At 37.4% G+C, this 20,526-nt stretch overlaps 1 protein-coding gene across 5 annotated transcripts in view; it reads right to left on the bottom strand.

Annotated features, from left to right (window-relative positions):
* The window catches only part of NADK2 (NAD kinase 2, mitochondrial), a 47,185-nt gene that overhangs the window by 18,085 nt on the left and 8,574 nt on the right, over window positions 1-20,526 (bottom strand). For 2 of the 5 annotated variants that reach the window (XM_012097047.5, XM_060400502.1), the window contains exons 1-7: window positions 16,031-20,515; window positions 15,352-15,440; window positions 14,380-14,468; window positions 13,403-13,484; window positions 8,590-8,673; window positions 7,010-7,146; window positions 387-465 (exon numbers count right to left, since the gene is read on the bottom strand). In XM_012097047.5, coding sequence (XP_011952437.1) covers window positions 387-465; window positions 7,010-7,146; window positions 8,590-8,673; window positions 13,403-13,484; window positions 14,380-14,468; window positions 15,352-15,440; window positions 16,031-16,105 — 635 coding nt within the window. In that variant the 5' untranslated portion in view covers window positions 16,106-20,515. Of the gene's footprint in view, window positions 1-386; window positions 466-7,009; window positions 7,147-8,589; window positions 8,674-13,402; window positions 13,485-14,379; window positions 14,469-15,351; window positions 15,441-16,030; window positions 20,516-20,526 lie in introns of those variants that run through there. The other 3 variants (XM_015101321.3, XM_027980116.2, XM_060400503.1) reach the window with 2 other exon arrangements.

The following is a 20,526-nucleotide window of genomic DNA, read 5'->3' as shown; positions in this document are numbered from 1 at the left end:
AAACATTAAGACAATCAGTAGGGAAATTTTAATATGAACAGTCTATAAGATCAAAGTTTTATATCAACTGCAAATATATGCCTATATAGCATTCTCTTAAACATTCATAAAGTACCTATATAACAGATGAAAGGCTCAGGGAAATACTGCAGTAAAGAAATCTGAGTAACTTTGTTTAATGTAGGGCTTCAAAAACACTTTTGGTAATGAAACTTTCTTTCTTCTTAACATGTATTCATGTGTACAAAGGCGTGGAAATAGTTCATTTAATAATTCATTTTTCGTACTTATATAGTATTAATTATTCACAAATTAGGTGGTAGAAATTTAATAAATAGTTTAAAATTACTAAAATATTAAACTCAAGATGACAAGTTTAAAAGTACCTGGATGATAAACTCTCCCCAATGAAGACTTCATTTAGTGCTCTCACTGGCAAAAGCTGGGGTCCAGAAGCCTCAAACTCTGCAGAGAATGAAAGAAAAATCCAAGAGAACGCCTTAAAACTTCAGAAATATTATCATATAAATTTTATAAAATATTTGTCTTAATAGCATCTATAGCTTAACATTAACATATGAATTAAATCTTAAAGTATTCATAATATAGAACCACAAAATCATCTAAACATTATAGCTGCAATGAGTAAATAAACCTTAGTTCTTCTTTGAAACAATTTTTCAAGAGTGATGAAATATATTGATATATATTCACAGCATAAGATTCAAGTTGTCACACTTGGCTAAGTTTTGCTCCAACTACAACTTGCTTCAGAAATAGAGATGATTGAGTACTTCCAAGGCAGAGCCATTCTGGATTCAAGCAGCAAACTACGTGGATGGCTCATGTACGAAGCCAAATCAATTATGTTAAAAGTCAGATTATTTTTCAAATAGAAAATAGAGAATGTTTTTCAGCAATGGCAGTTCTGGAGGAACAGTGCCACATCTCCTTATATGACTCCTAAAAAAATGTCCACTTTATTTTACCCTTTACGGTTCTGTGTACAACTTATGTAACCTTCCGTGATGATTACTTAAACAGTACTTTATCACGCAAAATCCTCCAAAGAATCCCACTGCTTTCTGGATCAAAGTGTGATTTTCACCTTCAGATGGTCGCTTTTACGTTTTTGTCTTTAACCAGTCCCCAGCCTGAGACGCCAGCCCTTTCTTCCCAGCGTCACCAATAGCAGGTTCGTGGCACCCAGGTGTCTCCTGCTGGGCACGCACTACGGAACAAGATACCTTTTCTGTCTCCTCTACTGTTTTTTCTTAGTCAAAGCTAAATGTTAACTTCAACTGAGGCAGCAGCTAGCCTCTAAGATGGTCCCCCATGATTCCTGCCTCCTGGTATTCACATTCTTATATAACTCTTCCTTTCACATCACACCAGAATTAGTCTATGTGACCAACATAAGGCAAAAATTATGGTATGTCACTTCTGAGATTTGGTTTAAAAAGACACCCTGGCTTCTACCTTGGTCACTGTCTCTCCCAGATCACTTGTTCTGGGGGAGGATATTTCATAAGCAGTCCAATGGAGAGGCCAACATAGTGAGGACCTGAAGCCGCCTGCTAGCAGCCACGTGACGAGCTGTGGTGCAGACCTTCCAGCCCAGTTATGTGTCCCGGCCAACAGCTTGACTGTCACCTCCTCAGAGACCCTAAACCTGAACTAACAAGCTAAGCCTCTCTTGGATTCTTGACTTTCATAATCTCTGTGAAATCACAAGTATTTTCTATTAAGATGGTAAACTTTGGGGTAATTTGCTATGTTTTAAGATTCTGTTTCAGGTTAATGTGTATTAGACACATTAGACACTTAATACTCTATAAAACTTTCCACCACTGTCACCAACACAACCGCCAATTTAATATTCTCCTCGGACTTGCAGCCTATTTGTTTATATGCTTATTGAATGTTAATTACACGTATAATTTCTTTTGGATTTTAACTGTTTAAAGTGACCCAACTATTCTTTCAATTACCACAAGTTGCTATTACAATACCATGGAATCTTTAAAAATTTATTTGACTAAATTATATAATGGGCTAACATTATCAGCTAGATCTTGTAATACAGAAGGAACCTGATACAAAAAGGTATATAAGAATGATGTGTTTGATCAAATTTGATTGTACTTAAGACTGCATACTTAACTTTTGTTATTGTCTTAATTTGGTACTAAATATATTCACATTTTTACAACTAACAAGTTTTACCAACGTAAAAAGTTAAAATTTATAGTTTAAATTATTTTTCTTTACATAGTGTAATCACTAATGGAATGTTTTGTATCTCCTCACAGATTTTCTACAAATGTTCACTAACAGTAAGTACTCACTAAATATTGCTTTGTACTCAGTTGCCAAGTCATGCCTGAGGCAAGAATACTGGAATGGGTTGTCATTTCCTTCTTCAGGGGATCCTCCCAATCCAGGGATGGAACCTCTGTGTCCTGCACTGGTAGACAGGTTCTTTACTGCTAAGCCACCAAGGAAGCCATCACTGTATATTAGTAACTGATAAATCTGAAATCTCACCAAACTATAACCGTATGTTTTTCTTTTGTATGGTCTTAACTTTTTATCTGTATTCTTGTTTCTCCGCATCCTAATTTTCCTTTCTGTATATAGCACTTTTACTATATGTGCTTGCTGAATTTCACCTGAAATCTTTTATCAAAAGAGGAAGAGAATATATAAAATTGTTTCAAGTCTCATTAATCATCTTAATTCTGCTTATATTTCTTTCATGCTAATTGACTACCAAACATTATTTAATCATTAAACTGTTCATTTACACCTTGCTTCAACAAAACACAAAAACATGGACTCGAGAGCAATTGACAATTTTCTATCTAAGAGAATCCATTACAAAATTAATCATTAATTTATATTTTTAAGTATAGAATTGTTATGTGACAGAGACCAAAATACTGTGCACTTCTCTCACAGTCAAACCATTAGACTATGTTTCTGGATCCACCCACCTTGGGTATACTCATGGAACTAGTAATGGCCAATGGAGTATGAGCAAAAGTAGTGAAAAGGCCTGGCTCCTAAAACTTCGCTAAGAATCCCCCATGCTCTCACTGTCTTCTCCCCATAAGTTACAAGGACCAAACAGAAGATCAAAGGCCACTGTTTGGAGGTTGCCTGAACACTCCTTGGACAGTGAGCTGAACTATAAATAAAACTTCAGTATGTTAAGCCACTGAGATTCTAGGATTGTTTGTCAAATCAATTCACTTATCCAAATTAATACAAGTAGACTTGCAAATAAAAAGTTACGAGTTTATGTGATTAAAAGTTTTCTTTAACAAATAAACAAACTCTACCTTCCCTTGACTTAACATGCACCCACATCATTATGTCATTCTTGGGCTTTCCTGGTGGCACATACAGTAAAGAATCTGCCTGGAAGGCGGGAGACCGGGGTTCGATCCCTGGGTCAGGAAGATCCTCTGGAGGAGGCTATGGCAACCCACTCCAGTATTCTTGCCTAGAGAATTCCATAGACAGAGGAGCCTGTAGGGCTACAGTCCATGGGGTCGCAAATAGTTGGACACAACTGAAGCGACTTAGCATGCACATACCTTCCCTTGAGCGTATAATGGTAATAAAAATGAACTCCTCTTCATTAATTTGAATACAACCCAGGTGGCTCAGGTGGTAAAGAATATGCCTGCAATGCAGGGGAGCCTGGTTCAATCCCTGGATCAGGAAGATGCACTGGAGAAGGAAATGGCAACCCACTCCAGTATTCTTGCCTGGAAAATTCCATGGACAAAGAAGCATGGTGGGCTGCAGTCCATGTGGCAGCAGAGTCAGACGTGACTGAGCAACTGAGCACACCACATATATAATCTAGTTAAGGACAGATAGCACTAAACAGAAAATTTTATTGGAATGAAGTTAAATCATCCTTCTTGCAAAAAAACTAGCATTTTTTTTTCTCTTTAATTCTGTGTTCCAAATTAAAAAGCTAAATCAGGGATCAAACATGGTGGTATATTTATAATCTCAAACCTACTCCTATATTCAAAAATCCCAAATGGCAGTTTCTTAGGAAGTGTTCCCTGCCAACCTGAAGAGAATTTAAATAGGGAACATGAGATATATCTTGAAATCTTCCTAATTTTTTCTCAGAAAATAAAGTTCTTTATCAAGGAAAAAAACTCTCTAACAAAAATGTTCTCTAAAATAGTGCCAACATTATAAATGTTATATAATTGCTAATACCAATAATATTAATAATTACTATAACAAGTTCCAGTGTTGTTATTGAGAAATCTGAAACTACTCTGATTCCAGATTCTTCATGTATAAAATAACCTGCTCCAACCACAATCACCACCACTATCACCACTTCCTTTCTGGAAGCTTGCAAGAGGTTTGCTTTAGCCCTAGTATACTAACATGCCTCAGTGTGGGACCTTTTACCATTGATTATATTAAGTATTTTGTGTGTTCCTTCATTCAGAGACTGGTGCCTAAGTTTTGAGAAATTTTTTTTTAATTCTTTTTGAGTATTTCCTATGCTTTTACTAGAACCTCCACAAACCAGATGTAAATATCCTGAATATTACTAACTTTATATATAATTTGTTTCTATATATATTTAGTTTATAAGCTAAAACCAGTGAATCTGAGCAATGAATCTATATCCTATATACTGTTGGTGAAAACAACCAAATCCTGAACATCATTTTGATGACAGCAATAACTTGTTTTGGTGAAGTATAAAATAAAATTTCTAGCTAAGATTTAAAAATCTTTTAAAAAATTAAACTATTAATAGTTACTGCAGTCTTTCAAAAACAGTAATAGGAAATGTGCTTATGAATGACTTGAAAGATTTCCAGATTTTTAAAAACTAGTTATTTAAAAATTTTCTAACATCAAATGACTTTTTTTCAGGGGAAGAAAAACTATCTTTAAAACATGGCATTAACTCACGGTTTAGGAACATTCCAGATGTTCAAGCTGATTTTAGAAAAGGCAGAGGAACCAGAGATCAAATTGCCAACATCCGCTGGATCATCAAAAAAGCAAGAGAGCTCCAGAAAAACATCTATTTCTGCTTTATTGACTATGCCAAAGCCTTTGACTGTGTGCATCACAATAAATTGTGGAAAATTCTAAAAGAGATGAGAATACCAGACCACCTGACCTGCCTCTTGAGAAACCTGTATGCAGGTCAGGAAGCAACAGTTAGAACTGGACATGGAACAACAGACTGGTTCCAAATAGGAAAAGGAGTACCTCAAGGCTTTATACTGTCACCCTGCTTATTTAACATCTATGCAGAGTACATAATGAGAAACGCTGGGCTGGAAGAAGCACAAGCTGGAATCAAGATTGCCAGGAGAAATATCAATAACCTCAGATATGCAGATGACATCACCCTTAAGGCAGAAAGTGAAGAGGAACTAAAAGCCTCTTGATGAAAGTGGAAGAGGAGAGTGAAAAAGATGGCTTAAAGCTCAACATTCAGAAAACGAAGATCATGGCATCTGGTCCCATCACTTCATGGGAAATAGATGGAGAAACAGTGGAAACAGTGTCAGACTTTATTCTTTTGGGGCTCCAAAATCACTGCAGATGGTGAGTGTAGCCATGAAATTAAAAGACGCTTACTCCTTGGAAGGAAAGTTATGACCAACCTAGATAGCATATTCAAAAGCAGAGACATTACTTTGCCAACAAAGGTCCGTCTAGTCAAGGCTATGGTTTTTCCAGTGGTCATGTATGGACGTGAGAGCTGGACTGTGAAGAAAGCTGAGCGCCGAAGAATTGATGCTTTTGAACTGTTTTGCTGAAGAAGACTCTTGAGAGTCCCTTGGACTGCAAGGAGATCAGTCCTGGGTGTTCTTTGGAAGGAATGATGCTAAAGCTGAAACTCCAGTACTTTGGCCACCTCATGTGAAGAGTTGACTCATTGGAAAAGACTGATGCTGGGAGGAATTAGGGGCAGGAGGAGAAGGGGACGACAGAGAATGAGATGGCTGGATGGCATCACCGACTCGATGGACATGAGTTTGAGTGAACTCCAGGAGTTGGTGATGGACAGGGAGGCCTGGCGTGCTGCCAGGGGTCGCAAAGAGTTGGGGTTGCAAAGAGTTGGACACGACTGAGCAACTGAACTGAACTGAACCTATAAAGCTATAAATCACCATGAAAAACTCAGAAAAAAATAAATATATGTAAACATCAAATACCACAACCAGACAGAAACAAAGCCGGAAAACAGTTATGTAAAGATAGCTTTTTCTGATAAAGCTGAGCCAAGAAATGAAATGCAAAAGGAAATAATATCCTTTTATACAGTCCACAGATATTTAGGATATCTCTTGGGATCTTCTTGCATAATGAAAATCTTACAGTTATGGGACAAAGTGGGGAAATACTGCTAAATATAATCCTCAAATTAGCTCAAAACTGAGAATTCATCTTAACACAACAAAAAAGCTGCATATCATTTTATGCTAATATTGCCTTAGCATCTTACACAAATATCTGAAATACAAATCTTAAGCTGAGATACCAAAATTTCCTAAAAGATTTTTTAATCAATAACTAGACCCATGGTAAATATATATAAATGCAAATATATTAATGTATAATTATTATAAAGTCTTCCACTGATTAGTTCATTTTCTTTCAACCACTTTCTTTTTCCTTTTTGACATTTCAAAGATTAAGACCAAGACTCTTTCCTTAAATATCAAGTACCCTCTCAGACATTTTATAGTCCTTCCCTTATCAATGAGTTTTCAAACCCACCCTAGAAAAAAATTGTTATGGACAGACGCTATATTTCTTATTTCAGAATCTAATCATAAAAATTTTACAACTCAAGTAGTTCATTGTACTTCCTTAAATGTAGTCAGTGGCACTGAAATCCCCATATAATTATAAATGATTACTTCTAGAAATTAGAGATCAAAGGAACTGTAAATTACATATTGCCCCAAACACACTTAATTCCCAATCCACCTACTTTCATCATGAACTCTTTCAATGTTGAAGGCTCTACTATGCTGATTCAAACTCAGCTGCTGTTCATGGAGGTCCACAGGAACAGGGTTGATGCCAGTCCCTTCAAGATATAACCTAATTCGCTGCCTCCACAACCACCTTAGGGTGAAAAAAAAGCAAGTTATATTGAAATAGAATAAGTTAAACAAAGGATTAGACATTATAGTTTCTCAAATTAAAAAAATTAATATTAAGAAACTAGTTATCCCATGAACAAATTACCCCAGAAATATCTAAAACCCACCACAAATTCCTGCGCAAAACCAGATTTAGATGGCAATATCTACTATAAGACCCCTCAAATAACATGAATTAAAGTCAAATTATTTATCAAGTATCCATTAAATCCCATATATGGAGCCTAATGTATTTGTGTTTTACTTATCAAAATGTATAATATATATAAAAAAGAAAACATTCTGAAATTAAAACACCATTATGTTAAAGTGGTCAGTTTATATAAAAATTCCTTCCCTAAAATTCAGTAATAACATATTTCTGGGTTTTTTTTTAACATAAGAGTTGAATAACAAATACTGTAACACTTAAGATTACATCTAAAACTTCAATGACTTTTTAGTGGGGAAAAAAAAGGAATCAAGTTTAATTGATTTTAAAATCAAAAACTGACATATCAAAAAGCCAATGGGACAGATTCTACTAGATAAGTACACAAAAATATACTCCTACTTGGAGTATATTAGTCATCTGTAAGGGTGCTAAACTTCTGAGATGAGCAGAAACTGAAAACTCGCTACTAAGAGACTCGCTACTAAAAAAAAAAAAAGATTCCAGAAGTCAAGAAGATTTAATCCAATTTCACAAACACCTAGAGAAAAGGTTTTCTCAAACTATAAAATCTAGGCTAAGTCAGCGAAAAAAAGTAGTCCAACTTAGCTCTAATTAATGGGTCTACCTCATCTTAACTCTTTCCTCTACCCTTCCTCTCCTTCAGGGCAGTCTGACTACTGAACAAATTAAGTGAAAGGAATATTTTTTTAAAAAAACATCTCTACTGGTTAGGAAATACTTAACATGTAAGACAGAGATACCAGGCATCTCAGCATAGTTAGAATAAATCCAACCTTCAGACACTCTGGATGGGAGAAGATGAGAGTGAAAAATACAAAATCTCAGAGACCTTGAACATTTAATTTTCACCAATAGTCTTAATCATCTTTTTACCAAATTGGTAAAAACATGTAAGGTTAAAGTAGAGACATGGCCTCTATCTCACTGAAGGAGAAAAACCTCTACTTAACAATTACATTACAGGTCAAGTGGCATTTGGCAAGGTTTCTCCACATAGTTCCAATAGGGTTAGGAGTAGACAAGTTAGATGTGTTTGTGACTCAGCTAATGCATTATTTTTTATGTATTATTTGAATTGTTTTTTATGGCTACAACTATGGACTAATCCAAATATTATCTAATTTTGTTCTGTTTAGCAGCCTTTTTAATGATATACATTAATAAAATAATTATATAATAATTATATTATCTTAACAAGATAATTATAGAGCAATAGTAAGAAGTTCCTACCTGAACTCACCACGATAGAACTTCTGTAAGGCTTCTGGGAAGGAATGCGTATATCGAACAGGAAGACATAAATGACCCTCAGACCTTTATTTTAAAGGGATTTGGGTGGTATAAAGGGAAGAAGAAATAAAAGCACTCAATTCAAAAGGTATCATTAAACTACAAAAATCAGACATGAATATTTTTGAATTTCTACTCTATAATTCATTTTTGCCACATATTATTTATATTTTCAACAAGAATCAAAAAAAAAAGACCAAATACAAATAGTAGTTTACATCCAGGTTTAATACCATAATACAACTTAAGTTTCCACATTACAGTAAAACTAACAGCAAATTTGCCACTGATTGATATTCCTGCAAAATTATCTAATGGTGTAGTGATATTTGCATTTTAACATCTATATTACTTAACTACTAACTTTGGGCAAGTCACTTCAGCATCAGCTTCTTTATCTCTAAAAAGGCCATAAGACCACCAATCTCAAAAGGTTATTCTGAGGAATCAAACTATTTATTTGAAAGTTTTTTGAACCATTAACCCCTTAGAAATATCTTTTAAGATAATCTCTTACTAAAACAGAACTCATAGCTTTATCTAATCTAACTTCAAGGAGTTAACGGCTTTCATGAAAGACAGAATTTAAAAAAAAAAAAAAACTGCAAATTACAAACTGTTAACTGCCTATAGGCTGATAAATGAAGATGAGAAGCTATGGCACCTAACATGTGGAAAGGTGTCCAGAAAGTTCAATCAGCCTCATTTATGTGATGCTTCAATCTTGAAGGAAAGGCTGACAGTTTGCCTGGCAAAACAAACCCTTAATAATAACTATAAATTAACATAAATGTGAAGAGCCACGTAAAAGGGTTTTACAAAGCTGTAACTAGTCAACTTATCTGAGATAAATTTATCTAAGAAACTTAGGCAGGGACTAGATTTTTTAAATTTTTATATTTACTGCAATACTCTTATACAGTGCTAAGATTATAAAAGTTGAAAGTCAAAGTGTAAGTCGCTCAGTCCCATCTGACTCTTTGCGACCCCAAGGACTTCTCCAGGCCAGAACACTGGAGTGGGTAGCCTTTCGCTTCTCCAGGGGATCTTCCCAACCCAGGGACTGAACCCAGGTCTCCAGCCTTGCAGGCTGGTTCTTTACTAGCTAAGTCACAAGGGAAGGCCCTTATATAAAAGTTATCAACAGTCATTTATTTGATAGAATACCTACTGAGGTCACCTGCAGGTCTAAAACACTCAAGAAAGAAAAATCTAGGCCTGGCCTGGAGGATTCAATTTCAGTGTGGCTCACTCACTAGTGCTAACTGCTGGCAAGGTCCTCAAGGTCCTCAAGTCTCTCTCCATGTGAGTCTCCCCACAGGGCGGCCTTGGTATCCTCATATCATGGTGGCTGACTTGCTCAAGAATGAGCAACCCAAGAGACCAACACAGAAGCTACAGTACCATTTATGACCTAGCCTTGGAATGTACACACTGTTGTATCATATTCTGTTGGTCCCACGGGCCAGCCCTACTTAACGTGGGAAGGGAACCACATAAAGGTGTAAATAACAAGAGGCTACATTAAAGGTCAGCTATCACATGCTCTCTACCCCATTTTGATTATTAAGTATTTAAATGTCGTAATTATATACAGGCGTCAGCAGAGAGAGTACAGAATACCAAAGAGAAAACTGAAATTGTCTATTTAATTTGGCTGAGTCTACCAATGAGCCATCTTAGAGAAGCAGATCCTCCAGCCCAACCTTTGGATGCCTGCAGTCCCAGCTGACATCTGCCTATAACCTCATTAGAGATCCCAAGGTAAAACCATCCAGCCAAACCCTTCCTGGATTCCTGACACACAGAAACCATGGGAGAAAATAAATTATTATTACTATTGTTTTAAGCCTCCAGTTTGCGGATGATTTGTTATGCTGCGTTTGATAACTACTGCAGAGAAGAAGAAACTTAACTGAACATTAACTTCTGGGCTTATTTAAGGATTGTGAGACACCTCACACTTATAAAAAATATAAGTCAGGCAACCTGAATTATGGAACAAGCTAGAGGCCTTATACATTTCTGCCTGGGGGGGCAAAAAGAAAAAACAAAAGACTTCTAGAATACATTATTCCACCTAGAAATTAGAGAAACAACACCTTCTGCTTATCAGTTTCAAAATCTTCACAAGCTAATGAATATTAAGCCAGTTTTTAAAGGAGAATGTATTTCAACAAACTGTATAAAATATGATCACTAAACAATCTATCATTACAAAGTTTTTCTAAAATACATGTGTACAATCACTAAAGGCAATTTAAAAATAATTACTGAAGCAATAATCTCAGTTACTTGTGCTCAGGAGATATTTGCTCAGCTAGGTCAGGGTCCTAGCCCTGCTCCCTAAAATCATTTAACTAATCATTCATTTTTCAAGTGTTTATTGCCTACTGACTATGTATAATAATAGTATGCTAGAGAAATTTAGTCCTATACTCAAAGAATTTGTAGTCTGATGGAAGAGACAAATAATCAAGCAGAAAATAATAAGAGAGAAGTGCTCTCTGTAGAGGGAATCATAGTCAGAGCCCAAGACAGGAACCAGTCTTGAATTAAAAAGAACTACACAATTGAGTCAGTGGTCTAAGGGCACTCCAGGCGAAAGCACAAATAAAGGCATGAAAAGGACCTCTGGAGAACTCTTTCACTTACTCTTTCTGCTATCTTGCTATCAACAAAGCTCACCACGAAAGCAAAAGCTCCCACAAGTGAGCCTCCAATCAAGATGTTAGGATGCTCATCCATTACACTGTGCTTAAGCACAGCTTCGGGTTGGGGCAGCAGGGCGGGGGGCGAAGGGGGATTACTGAATGAAGGTATAAACTTCCATTTATAAGAAAGTACTCGAGAAGCAATGTGCCACATGCTGGCAAAAGTTAACACTGGTGTATGGTATATTTGAAAGTTATTAAAGAGAGCAGATCTTAAGAGTTCTCATCACTAGGAAACAAACTCCCCCCCACCCTTATTTTTTTTTTTTTAGCTATATCAGATAACAGATGTTAAAAGCTTATTGTGGTAATGATTTCACACAACACAGGTTACATCAAGTCATTATGTTGTACATCCTACACTTACACGGTGCTGTATGTCCATTATATCTCAATAAAACTGGGCAAAAATACAATTAAAAAACCCCAAAGAATAGACTTCAGGAAGGATCCTAGACTGTTCCTAGAGAGGCATCAGTCCTTTTTTTAAGCTGAAGAATGTGCCTGTGGGTAAATAAAGATAGATGAAACTAGAAAAGCTGAGAAGCAACAGGTGGTGAATCATCATATACATTATGCTAAGGAATTTGCAAGGCATCTGGAAGATCAAAAGGAAACCCTGAAAGACCTTAACTAAAGAGTGGATACAATCAAATTTGCACTTTAGAAAAAATACTAAGGCAAAGTATGAAGGATGAGATGGAAAGAGCAAGAATGGAGATTATTGCAGTAATTTAACTCACACACTACAAAGGCCTCAGCTATGATTAGTAACAGTGAGGAGGGCAAGAGAAGGACTCAAAGGTAGGATCCCTAAAACGTCACACTAAATACCCGACCCTGAAGGGAGGGGGTGAGGATGAGTCGCCACAGCTTTAGCACTCATTACAATTCCATTCATCAAGTATGGCACCGGGGAAAGGAGACAAGTCCATTTGTAAATGCATTACTTTTAACTGCCACCAGATACATTCAAGTGGAAGCCAGTATGGCTACAACAGCATGAAGAAAGAGAAAATAACAGGACATAAGCATACAGAACAGTCAGAGGCCAGATAATGTAGAGTCTTGAATGTCACAGTGAAGGTGATCAACCATCTCCATTTGCCCGAGACAGACAATTTTCCCAGGACGAAGGACTTCCGGTGCTGAAACTGAGAAATTTCCAAGCAAACCAGGATGAAAAGGAACTGGTCATCCTAGTCACTGTAAAATTAATTTTATTCTGAGTTAGATGGAGAGCCACAGTAAGACTTTGAGCAGAGAAGTCTACCTAATATTACCAAACTTTTATAAAACAGTCACTGTGGCTGCAGTGGACAGAAGAGACTTAAATAAGACAAGAGTAGAAGCAAGATCACTGTTGGATATGATCATGGTTGTGAGTGGCTAGAACAGAATAAGGTTATATGTCAGAGAAGCTGAGGAAAGGGGGAAAAAGTGCTAACAGGGTTTAATTTATTTATTAAGTCTATGAAGTCACACAGGAAATCAGTGGAGGCATACTTAGGGATGTAGATAAGAGCCTAAGTAAGGGTAGAAGCTGCAACATCATTAACTCATCCATCACCAGCAACACCAAAGGTCACCAGTACTCACCTCAGTCAAGGGCTCAGGTATATTCAGCTACAGACACTACTCCCAACCTACCTGGGAAATCAGATGTGAGAACCTGTCCACCCCATATCATAATTTTCTACCACCAGTGCCAGCGCAATGCATATGTATTTCTCATGCCTAAGCTAAAAAAAGAGCTAAGACTTTGAGAATAACTACAAAGAAGAGAAATCTGCTAAAGGTAGAGATCAATTCTACATGCCTAGATTTCATCACCAAAATGGTTCTGGTACATAGTTCTAACATTCATGATAGCCAGGAAGGGTGATGTTCCCACTCACACAGCATGCACCATGGCAGACACCCTGTAGCAAGAGGATAAAGAGCTTCCAAACTTTAAGATTTATCATAAATATATACTATGCAAAGCAAAGGATAAATGTTTGTATATATAACAGGTAAAAAAAATTCTTTTTCCTTACCGTTCTGGGTCGGTGTTTACACCAATAACTGGTTTAAGTCTGTCCAAGACTTTACTTGCTGCCAAAAGCATTGTGCCATCCCCTAAAGGACATAAAGCATTAAACACTAGCTCTGTAACAAGTCTGATCAACAACACTGTGAACATTAGTTCTTTTAGCAATCACACCCCACCCCATCCTGCTGGCTGCCACAGTCTCCTCCACTTCCTTTCTACCCACTATTCTTTGTATTATCTCTCCAACTCTAACCCAGAATTTCTCAACAGTGGCAAGAGTGACACTTTAGGCCAGGTAATTTTTCTGTTTTGGGGGTTGTCCTGAGCCTGTAGGGTGATGGGCAATATCCCTGGCCTCTACCCATTAGATGCTGATAGTAGCCCCCAGGTGGGAGCCACTATTCTAACCCTATCACTTCTTTTAACCATTCCTCTTTCCCTCTCTCATACCATCAGTCCAAATTCACAAATTATTTTAATGAGAATACATCCAAAGTGTCCAATTTTGCATTTTTCTCCCCACCAAAAAGAAAACCCATAAAGGTTTATAAAGAATGGTCACTAATGCAGTAATACAGCTCAGGAAAAAAAAAAAAAAAGCATAAGTATACTGGGACCAAAGAGGGATGGAATTTATCTAATCTCATTAAACTCTTAAACTCAACTATTTTTTAAAGCCTGGCATAACTAAACCAAAGGACAATTATAAACAATCCTTTGAATCATATTTAAAGTTAAAGGCACACCTTAAGTATACACACAGGAATACACACACACAGAACATTACAGTAACGTCATCCACTAAAAAATTAAAATGCTGTATAAAGCACACCTTTTAAAATCTGATTCTAAAAACCTAAAAATTTGTCTTACGGTAGGACTCGGAAAGCTTCATTACAGCTAGCTCACAGGATATTTGGAAATATGACTTTTAAAGAGCATTTCCATATTCCAACACCTTTACCTCTGCAAAACTATTACCTCCTGCAGCTATGACAGCATCTGCCCATCGAACAGTTTCCTCATCATATTCTCTCCTCTTTACGAGACGAACCTCAATTCCCTCATTCCTAAGATAAAAAAAGTAAAAGGTACATAAAATTTCCACTAACATAAAGGAGTATGTTTTTTGAGAGGCAGATTATTACAACGGAGCTGTAAAATAAACAACTTTGTTTTACAAACAAATTTATGTTTAGCTTTGGAAGGTCAGCTTCATTTTCATTTAACCACAACAACCAATCAACTACAGGAAGCACATGAATAAACTATCCCAAGTCTCCAATGTGCTTTAAAAACATCTTTTAAAGCCCTTGACGAATAGCAATATTAATTAGAATTTCCTTTTATTTTCTCTACTCTTTCTGACGCTAAAATTCATTAATATAAAATGGTCCAAAAGACTAACACGTTGAGAGACAATTTTTTAAAATAAGAGCGAATAGCTATTATTTTAAATTCAACACATATTGACTGCCAGATAAAAACAGTGACTAAAACATTTCCTAATTTGCATGTCCTCACATTGATTCTCTTGCATACACACACTTATTCACTGACTCATTTAGCCTTTAATTAATGGACGTTTCTATAATCATAATTTTTAGACATTCAAAAACTATTATAATGAACGCCTATATAATCTACTATTCTGTTTAAGAAATAAAACATTATCCTACAGTTGAAGCCTGCTGTGTACAAAATTAACTGTTTAGAAAAGGCACTTCTTGGGCAGACCAAATAATAACTGACAATCTGAAATTTTCAGAGTACAGTAAAAATTTCCTTAAAAATACTCTAATACCAACTCCATTAGCCACAGTATAATTTTCTTAAAATGATTCTATAATGGCCATCTCTCCTAAAAATCTAAGTATTAGCTGCTAGTAAAAATTTAAAAATTGAAAGTCCTCAATACAGAAGCCCACTTAACACCTGATCCCACAGACTTACCGTAAACTATCAAGAATGTGCTCTACATTTTTGGTGTGAATATGATGTCGCTCAAGCAATCCACTGTAGCTAGAGCCTTTCAGCGCGAGCTATATCAAAATAAAACAAATTTTGCCTTATTACATAATATGCTTTACATATTATATTTCTTTAAAAAGCCCTATATAAGACAGACTGGGTTGTTTTGGGGGGGGGGGGTTTGAACATACATTTTAATGGCTATCTGTGAAACCCACAAGTATAAACTTAATTAGAAAGTCTGGTTCCAGAAAATCATAATGTGGTTCTAATACCAAATACAGCATTAAGTTTCCTGAATCAGTATATCCTGAATCCTGAATGTAGTCAACAGGATTTCAAAAGTCCATGTTTTACAGCTTGAGTGTCTTTTTTTTTTCCTAAATGGATTTTTTAACATGCTGAATTTGGCTACTGAAGACCAAAGATGAACTATTATTTTAGAAAGCAGTCATCTAAAGGTCATCTAATGACCTCTGTTCTACTTGGACTTGCAGCTCTCTTGTATTCCAATTTCTGAACTCTATCTGAAATTTACACAGTCCAAACAAAGGGCTTGCTGGCTGCTTGAGAGTGGATAACTTCTAGATGTAAGGACATATAGTCTTCAATAATTGTTTTTGCTAGTTGTTTAGAATAGTTTATAATGTCACTATCTTACCATTAATATTCTTTTAAAGTATATGTCTTCTAGAATCATCCACAAAGTAAAATGTTGAGGGAAGTTTAGAAACATTCATTTAATCATCAAGTAGGAAATATGTTCACTAGAGTGAATGCTAGAATCAAAAAGCATGTTATTTGGGGGGAACAACAAAATTAAAACTACTTATAGAAAAACTATTAAAGAAAAAGAAACAAAACAGAAGACCAGCAGAAAAGATCTTCTACAACTAAAGATACGAGGGAACCACAGCAAGACAGATAAGAGGTATGAGATGCAGTGCAGTCAAGGCCCACACCCCTGGGTGGACAACCCCCAAATGGGGGGAAGGAATAATTTACAACTGCAGAGCTGCTTCCCAAGGAGCAAGGGGCCAGAGCCCCACACTGACTCCTCAGCCCAGAGGCCCTGGCCCGGGAAGACAAGTCCCCGAACATCTGGCTGTGAAGGCCAGCGGGACTTACTTTTAGGAGAACCAGGGCTGTGGGAAATAAAGAGCACACACAAATCTCCACACACTCCAGGACCCAGGGCAGAAGCAGCCATTTGAAAAAATCCTGGGTCAGACCCATCTGCTGATCTTGGAGAGGTTCCTGAGGAGGCAGGAGGCAACTAGAGCTCACCCTGACGACATGGGACACTGGTGATGGCCACTGTGTGACGCTTGTTCCACCATGAGGACACTGGCACTGGCCAACGCCACTGTGGAATTCCCTCTCCAGCTTATTACTGCTGGGATGTAAACCCCAGGCCTGCCACCTAAAGACCCCGTGAGCCCATAGGTAACCCCGGACCTAGCCCTGTCCACCTGAGAACCCGAGACCCAGCCCCCACTCCAGCACGCTCACAGTAGGCCCAGGATCCCCAGTACCCGGCTCCGCGTATCAGTGGACCTGTAACAGCCTGGGGGCCGGCTTCACTCATTGGGGAGTGGGGAGGCACCAGTCCAAGGCCCCCTGGGCCCTGGCCACCAGTGGGCTGACCCCAACTCCAGGACCTCCAGGGCCCTGCAACCAGAGACTCCAGGCCTGTCTCCACCCACCAGTGGGATGGTGCTAACCCAGGACCCAGTTCTCCCACCAGAGGGCAGGCACCAGCCTGGGGATCCTGTTGACCCACCAGTGGGCCAACAGCAGCTCTGGAGCAGCTTGTGCTCTCAACCAGCTGCCAGGATCTGGCCCCACCCACCATTAGGCTGACACCAGCTTTGCGACATCCCTGACCCCACAGCCAATCATGTCAAGAGCCAGCCCTGCCCAACAGCAGGCCAATACTAGATGTGGAACCCCTATGTGCAACCACCTATTCCAGAACTCAGCTCCACCCACGAGTGGGCCAGCACCAGATCAAGAGACCCCAGGGCCACACAGCCCACAGCCTCGTGACCCAACCCCACCCCACAGCAGCCAGCACACCAGGTGGGGCCTGGCAACCAACCAGACGCCCCACAGTAGTCAGCTGGCACAGGAGGGCCCATGCAGCCCACATAAGAAGCATCCCTAGAGCATGTAAGTCTGGTGACCAGAAAAAGTGTGTTGCTGACATGCAAAAGACATCTAAAAAAGGCTGCTTCTCCAAGGCTGGAAAACACAACTAGCCTACCAAATATACAGAAACAAAAACAGCAAATCAGGAATAATGGAGCAGGAAGGAATACGTTCCAAATAAGTGAACAAGATAAAATCGCAGACGAATTAACTGAAATGGAGACAGGAAATCTAAACCTGATAAAGAGTTCAAGGTAATCATCAGAGAACTCTGGAGAAGATTAAATGATAAGAGTGAGAAGTTAAAAGGTTTAAAAAAAAAAAAAGAGTTAGAGAATATAAGGGGCTTACCTGGTGGCTCAGACACTAAAGAATTTGCCTGCAATGCAGGAGACCCAGGTTCAATCCTTGGGTCTGGAAGATGCCCTAGAGAACGGAAAGGCTACTCACTCCAGTATTCTTGCCTGGAGAATTCCACGGACAGAGAAGCTTGACGGTCATGGGGTCGCGGAGAGTTGGACATGACTGAGCGACTAAAACTTTCACTTCAAAAATATAAAGATGACCAAACAGAGATGAAGAACAATAAGTGAAATGAAAAATACACTAGAAGGACTCAACATTACATTAGATGATATAAAGGGATGGATCAGTGAGATGGAAGATACAGTAGTGGAAATCACTGAAGATGAACAGAAAAAGGAAAAAAAGAATAGAAAGAAATAAGGACAGTTTAAGAGACCTCTGGGACAACAGCTCAAAATAAATGAGTCACAGTATGAAATGATTATGTGGTGATCATTCTGAAATGTTAGAAACACCAATCACCATGTTCTATAACAAGAACTAACATAGTGCTGTAGGTCAATTATACTTCAAAAACAAACTCACTCATAGAAAAAGAGATAAGATTTGTGGTTACTAGAAGGAATGGAGAGTTGGATGAAAGTAGTCAAAATGTACAAACTCCCAGTTTTAAGATGAATATTAGAGATGTACAACATGATAATTATAATTAACACTGCAGTATGTTACATATAAAAGCTGTTAAGAGAGTAAATCCTGAGAGATCTCATCACAAGAAAAAAAAATTTCTATTTCTTTAATTTTATATCTATAGAGATGATAGATGTTTACTAAACTTACTGTGATAATCATTTCATGACATATAAATGTCAAATCATTATGCTGTACACCTTAAACTTACATGGTGCTGTGTAAAAATTACATCTCAAGAGTAGAATTTCTTCTTGTGAATTACTGTAATTCTTTAATAACTCATGCTTAATACATTTATTTAGGGAATACAAGTTCTTTCATTAATTATTTTCATAAACAATGTAGCTGGTTGGCCTACTAAGTTGTATTAACAGACTAGCTAACTAGGCAACTAAGAGATAAGACATTTTTAAAAATCACTAATAAAAAGCATCAATTAGAAAGTCATATCACTATGCAACTTGCTCTTATATTAAAAAACAATTTTATTTAATACTCAACGGATAGTAAGAATTTCTAGCTACCCGTTTGGAAAATAACAACACTTCAAAGATTTAAAAACATACTTCAATTAGACAAAAACAAGAACCCAGGAATTCTCTGTAAAACATCTTAAAATTAAGAAACTAAAGAAATTACTGGAATTTAGAATACATTCTCAACCCTGCAATGCTATACTTAATGTATCAGTATTAATGACAAAGTTCTTAATGTTTTTTCTTTTTTCTCCAAAAGCTTGTTAATTCTCATCAGCATTAACAAAAAGTTTTTTCTAAAGATTATCCACTAAAATGGAAAAACTGGTGTGAACCTAAAAGTTTTACAGCAGACACACTTAACATAACAGAACTGCCCCTATAAAATCTGCCAAAGCCAACAACACTTCTCCCCACGTGCTTTGAGGTTAAGACAAAACACAACACAACATGAAAGGGGGGCAGGGGGAAGGATTCTGAAAGGACAGAAATCAACCACACCCTAAGGCCAGAGGTGATAGCCATGCTATTTTCTAAATGGCCCAAACACTTCTATTAAAGTATCACAGACATCTTTACTTGACCAAAACTGAATTAAAATTTTAACTTGTTTTACTAGTCAGATGAGTGTTTACTATTTTGTACTCCAGTAAGGGAAGGAAATATGTCTTTTCAAATTTAACGTGTAAGAAATGCACAAACTTGTGAGACAATGACAGCTGCTATGTAAACTCACTAGGCATAATTTAAGCACTCTTAGAATACACTTAACTAAATGGTACAACAAGCACCACTCAAAACTGCCTTAAAAGGATTAGTGGCACCTAACTAACAGCTAGAGAAAGTAAACTATTTATCCGAGCCAGATCAAGCCAGCCACAGGAAACTCTAACCATTTCTTCAGCTATATTTAATATTTATCTTCAATTATTTCTATTCCATTTACTCTTTATCTCAGGCTCTCACCTTTATTTTCCTCATTGTTCTATCCCTGCTTCTGCATTCTCCTTAATTCTGTTACCTACTCCCTTATACAATGGGATGGCACCAGGTTCCATCTTTGGCATGCTTATCTGTTTCCATTTCACTTTCATTATCTCCCCATTCCAGGGACTTGATCTACCCAGTATACACCAGCACCTAAGAAGTTAACTGCTAGCTCAAGCCTGTTTCTTGAGTTACAGGCTCCAATTTTTAAATGTCTACCTTTACATCCACCCAGTAGGTCAAGTACTTCTCCCCAAAACCATCTAAATCTGATTATATATTCCTCCTAATTTGCTTTTCTGAATCCCATTTAGTAGTTAATATTACTTCTATTTACCTAGTCAACAGAGTAAATTCCGGGTGTCAGCTTTAATTCTCCCTCCACAATGAATCTCCACAGCCAGCCAGTGGTAAAGTCCAGTAATTATACCTGTGAACTATTTCTCCAATCTGTCCTTTACATTCATGCTGCCACTGCTTGAGTTCTGGACAACATCAACTCTTATCTGGTCTCTTGTAATAGCTTGCCTCTTGAGTTTCTAAA

The sequence above is a fragment of the Ovis aries genome, chromosome 16 (genome assembly GCF_016772045.2).
Source record: "Ovis aries strain OAR_USU_Benz2616 breed Rambouillet chromosome 16, ARS-UI_Ramb_v3.0, whole genome shotgun sequence".
NCBI lineage: Eukaryota > Metazoa > Chordata > Mammalia > Artiodactyla > Bovidae > Ovis > Ovis aries.
This window is presented reverse-complemented; position numbering and strand designations above follow the sequence as displayed.